Genomic DNA, 15419 nt, shown 5'->3' with positions numbered 1-15419 from the left:
TCAACTCCTCTCTTCACTCTGGAACATTTCCCTCAGTATTTAAGCAGGCTCGGGTAAGCCCACTGCTGAAGAAACCATCTCTAAATCCAGCACTTTTAGAAAACTACAGAACGATATCCCTTCTTCCATTCATTGCAAAGACACTCGAACGAGCTGTGTTCAACCAGCTCTCTATGTTTCTTGTACAGAACAACCTCCTGGACAGCAACCAATCTGGCTTCAAAAGTGCTCAGTACTTGGACCGCTTCTCTTCTCCATCTACATGATGTCATTAGGATCTGTCATTCAGAAGCATGGCTTTTCCTATCACTGCTACGCTGATGATACTCAACTCTACTTCTCATTCCAACCAGATGATCCGACGGTAGTTGCTCGCATTTCAGCCTGTCTGAGTGACATTTCTAGCTGGATGAATGACCATCACCTTCAGCTCAACCTTACTAAGACTGAATTGCTGGTGCTTCCAGCTAACCCATCGTTTCATCACAACTTCTCTATACAGCTGGGTTCGTCAACCATAACTCCTTCCAGGACAGCCAGAAACCTAGGAGTTGTGATGGATCATCAGTTAAGCTTCACAGACCATATTGCTACAACGACCCGGTCCTGCAGATTTGCCTTATACAACATTAGGAAGATTAGACCCTTCCTGTCAGAGCAAGCCACCCAGCTTCTTGTCCAAGCTCTTGTTCTCTCCAGACTGGACTATTGCAATGCTCTCCTGGCGGGCCTTCCTGCATGTACTATCAAGCCTCTACAACTGATCCAGAATGCAGCAGCGAGGGTTGTCTTCAATGAGCCAAAAACAGCTCATGTTTCTCCTCTCCTCATCAGGTTACACTGGCTACCAGTAGCCGCTCGCATCAAATTCAAGGTTCTGATGCTTGCCTACAAAACGACCACTGGCACGGCACCAACATACCGAAACTCACTAGTTCAATCTTATGCACCCTCCAGAAGTTTGCGCTCTGCAAGTGAACGACGCCTTGTGGTGCCATCCCAAAGAGGTTCAAAATCACTTTCACAGACTTTTTCCTGGACTGCACCCAGCTGGTGGAATGACCTCCCGATCTCAATTCGAACAGCTGAGTCTTTACTCATTTTCAAAAAACATCTAAAGACTCATCTTTTTCGCCTGCACTTAACCAACTAATACTAGTACTTACCTTTTCCTTTTTCTTGTCTATCATATTCAAAAAAAAAAAAAAAAAAAAAAAAAAAAAACCTGGCTACGTGTTCTGTACTAGAGTAACTGAGAATTGTCATAGCACTTGTATACCGTTGTTGTTTTCTCTCGTTGATCTGATTGTTTCTACTGTTCTCATTTGTAAGTCGCTTTGGATAAAAGCGTCTGTTAAATGATTAAATGTAAATGTAAATGTAGCGTAGGTGCTATTCTTCTAATGATGTAGCAAGTACATCAGGTGTTATGGGAAGTGGTTCTGGTTTACCTAATTAATGCAGCCTAAAATCCTTTAACGGATTTGGATATTAGAACCGTATTAGTGTGTTATGTGTAAGCCAGGTTAAAGAGATAGGTCTTTAATCTAGATTTAAACTGCAAGAGTGTGTCTGCCTCCCGAACAATGTTAGGTAGGTTATTACAGAGTTTAGGCGCTAAATAGGAAAAGGATCTGCCTCCCACAGTTGACTTTGATATTCTACGTGTTATCAAATTGCCTGAGTTTTGAGAACGCAGCGGACGTGGAGGACTATAATTTAACAAGAGCTCGTTCAAATACTGAGGTGCTAAACCAATCAGGGGTTTATAAGTAATATGCAAGATTTTAAAATCTATCCAATGTTTAATAGGGAACCAGTGCAGTGTTGACAGAACCGGGCTAATACAGGTGCTGGTCGTATAATAAGAATATCATCAAAAAGTTGATTTATTTCACTAATTCCATTCAAAAAGTGAAACTTGTATATTATATCCATTCATTACACACAGACTGATATATTTCAAATGTTTGTTTCTATTAATTTTGATGATTATAACTGACAACTAAGGAAAATTCCAAATTCAGTATCTCAGAAAATTTGAATATTGTGAAAAGGTTCAATAATGAAGACACCTGGTGCCACACTCTAATCAGCTATTTAACTCAAAACACCTGCAAAGGCCTTTAAATGGTCTTTCAGTCTAGTTCTGTAGGCTACACAATCATGGGGAAGACTGCTGACTTGGCAGTTGTCCAAAAGACGACTACTGACACCTTGCACAAGGAGGGCAAGACACAAAAGGTCATTGCAAAAGAGGCTGGCTGTTCACAGAGCTCTTTGTCCAAGCACATTAGTAGAGAGGCGAAGGGAAGGAAAAGATGTGATAGAAAAAAGTGTACAAGCAATAGGGATAACCGCACCCTGGAGAGGATTGTGAAACGAAACCCATTCAAAAATGTGGGGGAGATTCACAAAGAGTGGACTGCAGCTGGAGTCATTGCTTCAGGAACCACTACGCACAGACGTATGCAAGACATGGGTTTCAGCTGTTGCATTCCTTGTGTCAAGCCACTCAGAAGCGTCTCGCCTGGGCTAAAGACAAAAAGGACTGGACTGCTGCTGAGTGGTCCAAAGTTATGTTCTCTGATGAAAGTAAATTTTGCATTTCCTTTGGAAATCAGGGTCCCAGAGTCTGGAGGACGAGAGGAGAGGCACACAATCCACATTGCTTGAGGTCCAGTGTAAAGTTTCCACTGTCAGTGATGGTTTGGGTGCCATGTCATCTGCTGGTGTTGGTCCACTGTGTTTTCTGAGGTCCAAGGTCAACGCAGCAGTATACCAGGAAGTTTTAGAGCACTTCATGCTTCCTGCTGCTGACAAACTTTATGGAGATGCAGATTTCATTTTCCAACAGGACTTGGTACCTGCACACAGTGCCAAAGCTACCAGTACCTGGTTTAAGGACCATGATATCCCTGTTCTTAATTGGCCAGCAAACTCGCCTGACCTTAACCCCATAGAAAATCTATGGGGTATTGTGAAGAGGAAGATGCGATATGCCAGACCCAAGAATGCAGAAGAGATGAAGGCCACTATCAGAGCAACCTGGGCTCTCATAACACCTGAGCAGTGCCACAGACTGATCGACTCCATGCCACGCGGCATTGCTGCAGTAATTCAGGCAAAAGGAGCCCCAACTAAGTATTGAGTGCTGTACATGCTCCTACTTTTCATGTTCATACTTTTCAGTTGGCCAAGATTTCTAAAAATCCTTTCTTTGTATTGGTCTTAAGTAATATTCTAATTTTCTGAGATACTGAATTTGGTTTTTCTGAGATACTGAATTTCCTTAGTTGTCAGTTATAATCATCAAAATTAAAAGAAATAAACATTTGAAATATATCAGTCTGTGTGTAATGAATGAATATAATATACAAGTTTCACTTTTTGAATGGAATTAGTGAAATAAATCAATTTTTTGATGATATTCTAATTATATGACCAGCACCTGTATGGTCATACTTCCTGGTTCTAGTAAGAACTCTAGCTGCTGCATTTTGGACTAGCTGGAGTTTGTTTATTAAGCGTGCAGTACAACCACCCAATAAAGCATTACAATAATCTAACCTTGAGGTCATAAACACATGGATTAACATTTCTGCATTTGACATTGAGAGCATAGGCCGTAATTTAGATATATTTTTGAGATGGAAAAATGCAGTTTTACAAATGTTAGAAACGTGGCTTTCTAAGGAAAGATTGCACCTAGGTTCCTAACTGATGACGAAGAATTGACAGAGCAGCCATCAAGTCTTAGACAGTGTTCTATGTTATTACATGCAGAGTTTTTAGGTCCTATAATTAACACCTCTGTTTTTTCAGATTTTTTTTTTTTTTTTTTTTCAGAATTTAGAAAGAAATTACTCGTCATCCAGTTTTTTATATTGACTATGCATTCCGTTAGTTTTTCAAATTGGTATGTTTCGCCGGGCCGTGAAGAAATATAGAGCTGAGTATCATCAGCATAACAGTAAAAGCTAACACTGTGTTTCCTGATGATATCTCCCAAGGGTAATATGCAGAGCGTGATGAGTAATGTCCCTAGTACTGAGCCTTGAGGTACTCCATACCGCACTTGTGATCGATATGATACCTCTTCATTTACTGCTACGAATTGATGGCGGTCATATAAGTTTTAATTTAAACCATGCTAATGCACTTCCATTAATGCCAACAAAGTTTTCTAGTCTATGTAAAAGAATGTTGTGGTCAATAGTGTCAAACGCAGCACTGAGATCCAATAGCGCTAATAGAGAGATACAACCACGATCAGATGATAAGAGCAGGTCATTTGTAACTCTAAGGAGAGCTGTCTCAGTACTATGATATGGTCTAAATCCTGACTGGAAATCCTCACAGATGCCATTTTTCTCTAAGAAGGAATATAATTGTGAGGATACTACCTTTTGTAGTATCTTGGACAGAAAAGGGAAATTCGAGATCGGTCTGTAATTAACTAGTTCTTTGGGGTCAAGTTGTGGTTTTTTGATGAGAGGCTTAATAACAGCCAGTTTAAAGGTTTTGGGGACATATCGTAATGATAATGAGGAATTAATAATAGTCAGAAGAGGATCTATGACTTCTGGAAGCACCTCTTTTAGGAGCTTAGATGGAATAGGGTCTAACATACATGTTGTTGGTTTAGATGATTTAAGAAGTTTATACAATTCTTCCTCTCCTATAGTAGAGAATGAGTGGAACTGTTCCTCAGGGGATCTATAGTGCACTGTCTGATGCGATACTGTAGCTGAAGGCTGCATGATTACAATTTTATCTCTAATAGTACCAATCGTAGAACTAAAGTAGTTCATAAAGTCATTACTGCTGTGATGTTGGGAAATCTCAACACTTGATGATGCTTTATTTTTCATTAATTTAGCCACTGTGTTAAATAAATACCTGGGGTTATGTTTGTTTTCTTCTATAAGAGACGAAAAGTAATTAGATCTAGCAGTTTTTAATGCTTTTCTGTAGGATATGATACTTTCCTGCCAAGCAATACGAAATACCTCTAGTTTTGTTTTCCTCCAGCTGCGCTCCATTTTCCGGGCTGGTCTCTTTAGGGTGCGAGTGTGCTCATTATACCAGGGTGTCAGACTGTTTTCCTTAACCTTCCTTAAGCGTAAAGGAGCAGCTGTATTTAAAATGCAAGAAAAGAGAGAGTCCATAGTTTTTGTTACATCATCAAGTTGTTCTGATGTTTTCGATATGCTAAGGAATTGGGATACATCAGGAAGATTACTTACAAAGTAGTCTTTTGTGGTAGAAGTGATGGTTCTACCATACTTGTAACAAGAAGTGGAATTTACAGTTTTAGCTATATGAAGTTTGCACAAAACTAAATAATGATCTGAGATATCATCGCTTGGCTGCATAGTTTCAACACCATCAACATCAATTCCATGTGACAGTATTAGATCTAGAGTATGATTTCAACAATAAGTAGGTCATGAGACGTGTTGTCTAACCCCAATAGAGCTCAGAATGTCTATAAATGCTAATCCCAATGCATCTTTTTCATTATCAACATGGATATTAAAATCACCAACAATCGTCTGAGACCAGCCACCCAGACAGCTGCTGCAACAATCGGTTTGCATAACCAAAGAATTTCTGCACGGTCTTCAGAAACCGTCTCAGGGAAGCTCATCTGCATGCTCGCCGTCCTCATCGGGGTCTCGACCTGACTGCAGTTCGTCGTCGTAACCGACTTGAGTGGGCAAATGCTCACATTCGATGGTGTCTGGCACTTTGGAGAGGTGTTCTCTTCACGGCTGAATCCCGGTTTTCACTGTACAGGGCAGATGGCAGACAGCATGTATGGGGTCGTGTGGGTGAGCGGTATGCTGATGTCAACATTGTGGATCGAGTGGCCCTTGGTGGCAGTGGGGTTATGGTATGGGCAGGCATATGTTATGGACAACGAACACAGGTGCATTTTATTGATGGCATTTTGTAATGCACAGAGATACCGTGATGAGATCCTGAGGCCCATTGTTGTGCCATTCATCCACAACCATCACCTTATATTGAAGCATGATAATGCACGGCCCCAGGTTGCAAGGATCTGTACACAATTCCTGGAAGCTGAAAACATCCCAGTTCTTGCATGGCCAGCATACTCACCAGACATGTCACCCATTGAGCATGTTTGGGATGCTCTGGATCGCGTATACGGCAGCGTGTTCCAGTTCCTGCCAATATCTAGCAACTTCACACAGCCACTGAAGAGGAGTGGACCAACATCTCACAGGCCACAATCAACAACCACAGATTTAGACAGATTTGTGAACAATATTTGAGAGAAATAGGCCTTTTTTTGTACATAGAAAAAGTCTTAGATCTTTGAGTTCAGATCATGAAAAATGGGGTTAAACAAAAATGTTGCGTTTATTTTTTTGTTCAGTGTAATATGAATGAGGATAATATGAATGAAATGTGGATGTAAGTACTACATCTGCCATGGTGTTACTGTCATGTAACCTACCAGAGTCAGTTCAGTTGAGTCACTAAGTCATTCATAAATCTGCTCCGGTGGTCTTGTAGGACATTAAGTGTCTATCGGATGCACACTTCAGAATCTTGCTGGAGGTGGTCCTTCATCCGGGCACTTTTTGCCTACTGTTCTTCAAACATGAAATTGCATGCTTCCCGATTGTATTACTACGTGAAAAACGTGACAAAAACAAGTATGTCCGAATTCAAAAGAATAGGCAAAAAATACTCTGACATACTTCCGGCGAGACTCTGAAGTGTCCATGTGATGTACATTTTAGTGTCCCACGTGTCACATTTGATTGCATTTCGCTGTTTAATAACACGTTCACCGTCATAATTTGAATGAATTAAATTTTTATTTTGCCATAATAAAACCATTAAACACTTCAGTTTATACATTTCAAAAACGTAATCGTGTATTTTGGGCTGTGCAAGCATGAAGGTGTACACTGAAATGAAATGTGCGGTTTTTATTTTAATGAGAAAAGCGGGTGCAGATAGAATATGTACTAACACTCAGACAGATGTGCACTTCTCGTACTGTAGGAGGCGCTGTGACCATCTTAGTCCAGTAAATCCACCGGTAAAAGCACTGAAGAAGAAAAGACGGTTGGAGGAGCGCTTGTAGACTCGGTACGTGTTTAACTATTTACGTGTTTTTGTTACCTTTAGTGCGTTAATGAGCTTAAATGAAGCTGGTTTAGGAAAATTAACATATAGGTTTTATTACAGTAACCATAGTTTAACTTGGGTATTTGTAATAAAACCACATTAGGCTAATCACAAATATATCATTGTAAAAGCATATAACCATATAACTATTGTAGTATGCTGGACACTGAAGGATTAAATGTAAGTTATGGGATATTGTTTAAATGCAGCTAAATTGAAGTGTTGGATATTAAAAATAATAATAATAATAATAAGTATATAGTTGATATTCCTACTCAACAGTGAACCTAAACAGATGAGTCCAAACAAATACATTCATATCTGACATGTTTCTGATTATTCTCCAGAAGTTAATTTTCTTTATTCAGTTCTGTGTAGTTATGCTCTGATTTTGTTTTGTTTTTTTTATCAGTTCATCATAAACACATCTTTTAATAATCATGAAGTGTTTGTGTTCAGATGTTGAGCATGAAAGCGCAGGTGGATGTGGTCTGCTGTAAATCAGTAGGAACTGATCTGTCCATGCTGGATATTGAGGATTTCATCACAGAAAATCTGTCAGCTGAAGAAAGAGGTGGCTTCACTGGAGACAAAGCTGAGAGAAAGAGGAGACAAACTGAACAGAGAGGTTTGAACAGATCTTCATTTCATCCTTCATCTCAGTCACTGTCAGTTTGTCCAGTAAAAATGTGTATAGCTTCTATTAAAGGTATAGTTCACCCAAAAATTAAAATTCTTTCATTAATCACTCACCCTCATGTCATTCCAAACCTGTAAAACCTTCGTTCATCTTCGGAACACAAATTAAGATATTTTTAATGAAATCTGAGAGCTTTCTGACCCTCCATAGACAGCAATGCAGCAGAAATGTTCCCAGGCCCAGAACAGTGTACATAGGCACTCCGCAAAAATAATTACTTTATCCAATGTGTTCTCTTCCATGTCAGTCTATGACACATCCATGTTAAAAGACTCTAAAAATGCTATAGTAAAATCCTGTTAAATGGTTAACAGTAAGTTCCCTACTATATACGGTGAAAAACTGTATTGGACATTACATGTAATTTCACGGTAATATACTATTTTTGGAACCGTAAATTTTGATTTCTTGGATTCCCTGTTCCTTGCATTTCAATTTTGAATTTTTTTTTTTTTTTTGTTAAATTTAGTTTTTTTGTTTTTTTTTTTGTATGTTACATCTAATGTTGTTAAATGAATGTTTATTGTGTTATTTCAGTTTCGTGTGTGTTTAGTGTTTGTGTGAATGACACTGAGCAACTTCTATATATGTTATTATTTAAAAGCTGCTTGTGATGGGCTTTGGTTCATCATGTGACTCTCATCACCGACTGCTTTTGGTTGACATCAGTGTATTACAAAGGTACAAAACAGATTTCAGTACTTCCATAGGTTGGTATATTAACATTATATCACTTAATGAAATTACGGCATTTCAATGTAAATTTAAGTTAAAACTGTAAACCCTAAAATGTTGCTACCGTATTTTTTAAGGTAAAATTCTGGCAACCACAGCTGCTTTTTTTACCCTAAATTTTGCAGATTATTTTTACAGTGTACCATGACACATGCGTGTGATGCTGCTGATGCGCTGCACCTTGTTTACAAGACGAGGAAGACGCATGCTGTATGCAAGCTATTGAATTCTGCATTGATTGTGCTTTACGTCTTGGTGTTGTCTTTCAAATGGTGCTAAAGTGTACATTTCCTGGATGCCTGAATTGCGAGAAACCAGTGACAGTACGTAAAAGTGAATTACCAACGCTGATAGATTAAAGGCTTACCTTTCTTTCTCAGTATATAAACAATTTAGAGCAATTAAAAGATTCAGAGCGACAGATGCTATGGCTGCTGGCTTTTGAGCGGGATGTTGATTTACTGCTTCGATGTGTCAAGCAAATGAGGTCATGCAGTGAACATTTTTCACTAGACGACTTCAAACCAGGTCAATGAAAGATAAGACGATTTCTGAAATTTACAAAACACAGGTATGAGTGGAAGCATCATGGGGAGATTGTTGAGGGTGTTCAGTTGCTCTGAATCATCAGCTCTTGTGTCAGCATGTGAACGAGCAATAGAGACTGACACGGAAGAGAGGAAATTGATGAATAAACTTGTTAGTTTTGTTTTCTTTGTGCACAAAAAAATATTCTCATAGCTTCATAACATTACGGATGAACCACTGATATCACATGGACTATTTAACCAAAGTCCTTACTACGTTTCTGGGCCTGGGAACATTTCAGTTGCATTGCTGTCTATGAGAGGATCAGAAAGCTCTCAGATTTCATCAAAAATATCTTAATTTGTGTTCCGAAGATGAATGGAGGTCTTACAGGTTTGAAATGACATGAGGGTGAGTGATTAATGACAGAATTTTAATTTTTGGCTGAATTATAACTTTACATTCCCCACTCACCTCCTTCAAGCGATTTCTTCTTCAGTCATACCTTCACTTACTCACATTATCAACTCCTCTCTTCGCTCTGGTACAGTTCCCTCAGCATTTAAGCAAGCTCGGGTAAGCCTGATGCTGAAGAAACCATCTCTAAATCCAGCACTTCTAGAAAACTACAGACCGGTATCCCTTCTTCCATTCATTGCAAAGACACTTGAGCGAGTCGTGTTCAACCAGCTCTCCATGTTTCTTGTACAGAACAATATCCTGGACAGCAACCAGTCTGGCTTCAAAAGCGGCCACTCAACTGAGACTGCCCTGATCTCGGTTACTGAAGCCTTGCGACTGGCAAGAGCAGCTTCAAAATCCTTGATACTCATCTTGCTGGATCTGTCTGCTGCTTTTGACACAGTTAATCACCAGATTCTACTGTCCACCCTCAGAAAGATGGGCATCTCTGGAACCGCACTCCTGTGGTTTAAGTCCTACGTTTCTTATAGATCCTTCATGGTGTCTTGGAGGGGTGAGGTTTCTAAGTCACAACAACTTGCTACTGGGGTTCCTCAAGGCTCGGTACTTGGACCACTTCTCTTCTCCATCTACATGAGGTCATTAAGATCTGTCATTCAGAAGCATGGCTTTTCTTATCACTGCTATGCTGATGACACTCAACTCTAGTTCTCATTCCAACCAGATGACCCGACGGTAGTTGCTCGCATTTCAGCCTGTCTGAGTGACATTTCTAGCTGGATGAATGACCATCACCTTCAGCTCAACCTTACTAAGACTGAACTGCTGCTGGGTGGTTCCAGCTAACCCATCGTTTCATCACAGCTTCTCTATACAGCTGGGTTCGTCAACCATAACTCCTTCCTGGACAGCCAGAAACCTAGGAGTTGTGATGGATCATCAGTTCAGCTTCACAGACAACATTGTTACAATGACTCGGTCCTGCAGATTTGCCTTATACAACATTAGGAAGATTAGACCCTTCCTGTCAGAGCAAGCCACCCAGCTTCTTGTCCAAGCTCTTGTTCTCTCCAGCCTGGACTATTTTAATGCTCTCCTGGCGGGCCTTCCTGCATGTACTATCAAGCCTCTGCAACTAATCCAGAATGCAGCAGCGAGGGTTGTCTTCAATGAGCCAAAAACTGCTCACGTTACTCCTCTCCTCATCAGGTTACACTGGCTACCAGTAGCCCCGCTCGCATCAAATTCAAGGTATTGATGCTTGCCTACAAGATGACCACTGGCACGGCACCAATATACCTAAGCTCATTAGTTCAATCTTATGTGCCCTCCAGAAGTTTGCGCTCTGCAAGTGAACGACGCCTTGTGGTGCCATCCCAAAGAGGTTCAAAATCACTCTCACAGACTTTTTCCTGGACTGCGCCCAGCTGGTGGAATGACCTCCCGATCTCAATTCAAACAGCTGAGTCTTTACTCATCTTCAAAAAACATCTAAAGACTCGTCTTTTTCACCAGCACTTAGCCAACTAATAATAGTACTTACCTTTTCTTTTCTTGTCTATCATATTCTTTAAAAAAAAAACCTGGCTATGAGCTCTGTCCTAGACTAACTGAGATTTGTCATGGCACTTGTATACTGTTGTTGTTCTCTTGTTGGTCTGATTGCTTCTATTGTTCTCATTTGTAAGTCGCTTTGGATAAAAGCGTCTGCTAAATGATTAAATGTTAAATGTACATTCTAAAGTTGATTCATGAGTGTGAGAATCAACTGATATATGATTCTGAACTGATAAGCTGATTGTGTTTGTCAGGATGTGGAGCAGGTTTTCAGTGCGTGTGACTGATGGGACAGAAGCTCAGGATTCAGTCTGGAGCGTCAGAGATCAGAGATCCAGAGACACACAGGACTCAGAGCTCAGCCTCACTTTACTCTGTTATACTGATGCTCAGGATCATGAATCCACTGATCAAACCTCTGACTGTAACGCTGGAGAACAGCAGATGCTGCAGACGCCGCTGAAGATGTGCTCCGTCAAACTGGTGGACTGCAGGAACCTGATCGAGAGCAGAGGAGAAGAAACCACCGCAGAGAAAGAACAACAACACACTGATGAGGAAGAGGAGGAGGATGAGAATAATGGGGATGATGATGATGATGAAGATTTCATTCCTCCAGGTGTGTTTCTTCCTTTTATGACACTTGAATGTCAGCAGAGACTCTGCAGAATCAGGTTCATTGGCTGTTGGTCTCTGATGGTCTGATTCTCTGAGTCCTCTGCACAATCTGACTTTGCTGCAGCCTGGTATTGAACTGCTGATTTCGTCTGGTCAGAGGAGAACTGGCCCCCCGACTGAGCCTGGTTTCTCCCAAGGTTTTTTCTCCATTCTGTCACATATGGAGTTTTGGTTCCTTGCCGATGTCACCTTTGGCTTGCTTATGGCACTTTTCCACTGCATGGTACGGCTCGGTACGGTTCACTTTTGGGGGGGTTTCCACTGGGTACGGTAACTGGTAATTTTTTAGTACCACCTCTGTTGAGATTCCAAGTGAATCGTACCGTTACCAAAACGTGACGCGTAAACTGCTGATCACGGATTGGCCTGGAGAGAATAATCACTTCCTGTGTCATTGAACTTGCGACACAAAAACAAAAGAACCGCTAGATTTAAATCAGCACAGCCAACGATGGATCGAACGCAACTGTTTTGAAAGAGCGTACCTTTTTTTAATAACCAAAATGTTTTGTTGTCTGTTGAGGAAGTACAGATGTTCCTCTGGTTGATAGCAGAGGAGCGGATCCAGCGAGAGCTTGATGGGGTGACGCAGATGTCGTGGCAGTAGAGGTGGCACAACTATAACGACGTGTAAACTACAGTGGAAACGCAAACCTTACTGAGCCGTACCGAGCCAAGTCTTACCACGCAGTGGAAAAGTGCCATTAATTGGGGACACTTAATATCCAGCGATTTTGTCGACTTGATTGCACAGATAATATTTAAACTAAACTGAGCTGGATGATGACATCACTGAATTCAATGATGAACTGCCTTTAACTGAAAATTGAGTGTTTACTATCGTCCTTTTGCATTATTGACACTATTTTCCTAATCTGTATTGTTAAAAGCACTATATAAATAAAGGTGACTTGACGTGATCAGGTTTGAAGAAAGATTTTCTGAGATATTTGGGAGCATAATGGCAAATTATAGTATTTTTTATCATTTTTTCCTCTCTGTTGAGATCTAGAATTTGTTTTTTTAAAAGAGACAGGTTTACTGTGCCTGTTTGTAAGGCTTCATGATTTGACCAAAGATCAAATATCAATTATTTTTGTCATGATAGAATTAAAAAACATGAAAAAAATGCATTGTGATTGCAATAATGCTATTATACTGCAACATTACATTATAAATGGTTAAACTGGCGGAGAATGTTGCATTTCCAAACTCACTTCATCAATATGGCTGTGCATGAGTTTAACTAACTTGCAGAGTTTCACACAAACTCTTATCATGTATATTTTAAAACCCAGAATTTATAACTTTTTTTTTGTTGTTCATTTCAGATGACAAAGGCTGTTCATCTTCTGATGGAGAGACAGACTTAACATCAAAAGAGCAGCTGAAGAGTTTCTCCTGCAGCACCTGTGGAAAAACACTGAGTTCAGGGGGTCATTTAGCGAGACACGAGAGAAAACACACAGAACTGAAAGACTTCAGCTGTAGGAGATGCAAGATTCGCTTTCCTACCGCAGAAGAGAGGAGACTTCATTCAAAAGAGCACAGCGGGAAGAAGGAGTTTCACTGTGAACAGTGTGGAAAGGTTTTTTTTATTCATTCTAGTCTAAAAGTTCACTTGAAGAGTCACGGTGAAAAGTCTTTCCACTGCAGTGAATGTGACAAGTATTTCAGCACCAAATCAAATCTTGATGCTCATAAGCGAATCCACACGGGAGAAAGACCACACAAGTGTCCTCACTGTGAGAAGAGCTTCAGCCAGGGATCTCATCTGAAGAAACATATGCGTGTTCACACCAATGAGAGACCGTATCAGTGCAGTGAATGTGGGAAAACCTTTAAAAACTCAAGCTCTCTAAAGTCACACCAAAATATACACTCTGATGAGAAACCGTTTCAGTGCAAACACTGTGACAAACGATTCTGTAAACAATCTCATCTGAATTGTCACGAGAGGATTCACACTGGAGAGAAACCATATCTGTGCTCCTACTGCGGGAAGAGCTTTTCTGATCCACGTACTTTTTTTTTTCATCAGAGAATCCACACTGGAGTAAAACCACATCACTGCAGCGTCTGTGGAATGAGTTTCAGTAAACATAGTATTTTACAAAACCACAAGAGGACTCATACTGGAGAAAGACCGTTCAAATGCTCACAGTGTGACAAGACTTTTGCTCGATTAGACATCCTTAAGGTCCATCAGCGAGTTCATACAGGAGAGAAACCTTACTCCTGCTCCATCTGCGGCGAGAGATTCGCTTATTTAGGTAGTTTTCAGACCCACCAGAACAAACACACTAAAGAACAAACTGCTCCAGAATCATCAGAGTGACTTTCATCAATCAATCTCGGGAAAAAAACTGATAATGTTCATTGAGCTCTTACTGCCAGTAGGGGGCAGTGAACTTTTTTAATGTTGTGGATTGATCCAAGTGCTGTATATAAAGTCATGTTTGATAGAGTAGAGCAATGATTTTTATATTAAACCAGACAGAACTATTAACAATCCTCAGAATAAAATACTACAATAATATGAGTGTCTGGATTTCATAAAGCATGTTTTATGTGGTGAAATGCATGAAGGAGAGTCACTGGCAAATACACTCTGGTTTTTCATTGCTGGACTGGTTTCTTTTTAATCAAGAAAGAACCATGGTTTTATTAATTATCCATTTCATCACTGTTCTTTTATGCTGCTGTGTAAGGTAAGATATTCACTTGGTAGAAACGAATCCTCTGGGAGGAATAGTTTGGTGGTTTTGTGGCAGCTACTTGAACTTCACTGTAATGTCAAATAGAATTAAAGATCAGATAGAATTAATGTTTATGGGTTATCTGGAATTATGACCACACAAAACTGTCACAGCTTCTTTTAGCAGTTTTTAAATACTGCCACATTATGCTAGAAATGACTGTTATTTCCTTTCATTTGCGTTAGAGAGTCAAAGTTTGTTCAACATCTCCAAGCTAATATTTCAGACATCCAAGGCTAACTCTTCACTGAAATCACATACTGTGAGTAAGAACTACATTTTAATTTCAATCAGTTTAGTAACTGTTTAAAGTAAAAGTATGTTCTATTATAATATGAATGAAATGTGGATGTAAGTACTACATCTGCCATGGTGTTACTGTCATGTAACCTACCAGAGTCAGTTCAGTTGAGTCACTAAGCCATTCATAAATCTGCTCCGGTGGTCTTGTAGGACATTAAGTGTCTATCGGATGCACACTTCAGAATCTTGCTGGAGGTGGTCCTTCATCCGGGCACTTTTTGCCTACTGTTCTTCAAACATGAAACTGCATGCTTCCCGATTGTATTACTACGTGAAAAACGTGACAAAAACAAGTATGTCAGAATTCAAAAGAATAGGCAAAAAATACTCTGACATACTTCCGGCGAGACTCAGAAGTGTCCATGTGATGTACATTTTAGTGTCCCGTGTGTCACATTCGATTGGATTTCGCTGTTTAATAACACGTTCACCGTCATAATTTGAATGAATTAAATTTTTATTTTGGGCTGTGGAAGCATGAAGGTGTACACTGAAATGAAATGTGCGGTTTTTATTTTAATGAGATCACCGTCAGCGGGTGCAGATAGAATATGTACTAACAC

The 15419-nt window shown here is 40.0% G+C and overlaps 1 protein-coding gene across 1 annotated transcript in view; it reads left to right on the top strand.

Moving 5' to 3' along the window:
• The window catches only part of LOC109087076 (zinc finger protein 184-like), a 31152-nt gene that overhangs the window by 12310 nt on the left and 3423 nt on the right, over positions 1 to 15419 (top strand). Inside the window, exon 5 of the mRNA XM_042716032.1 lies at positions 13126 to 14129. Within this exon, the coding sequence (XP_042571966.1) occupies positions 13126 to 14129 (1004 nt within the window). The remainder of the gene's footprint in view (positions 1 to 13125; positions 14130 to 15419) is intronic.

Source organism: Cyprinus carpio, chromosome B1, assembly GCF_018340385.1.
Source record: "Cyprinus carpio isolate SPL01 chromosome B1, ASM1834038v1, whole genome shotgun sequence".
NCBI lineage: Eukaryota > Metazoa > Chordata > Actinopteri > Cypriniformes > Cyprinidae > Cyprinus > Cyprinus carpio.
The sequence above is the reverse complement of the archived record's forward strand: the minus strand, read 5'-3'. Positions and strand labels throughout refer to the sequence as shown.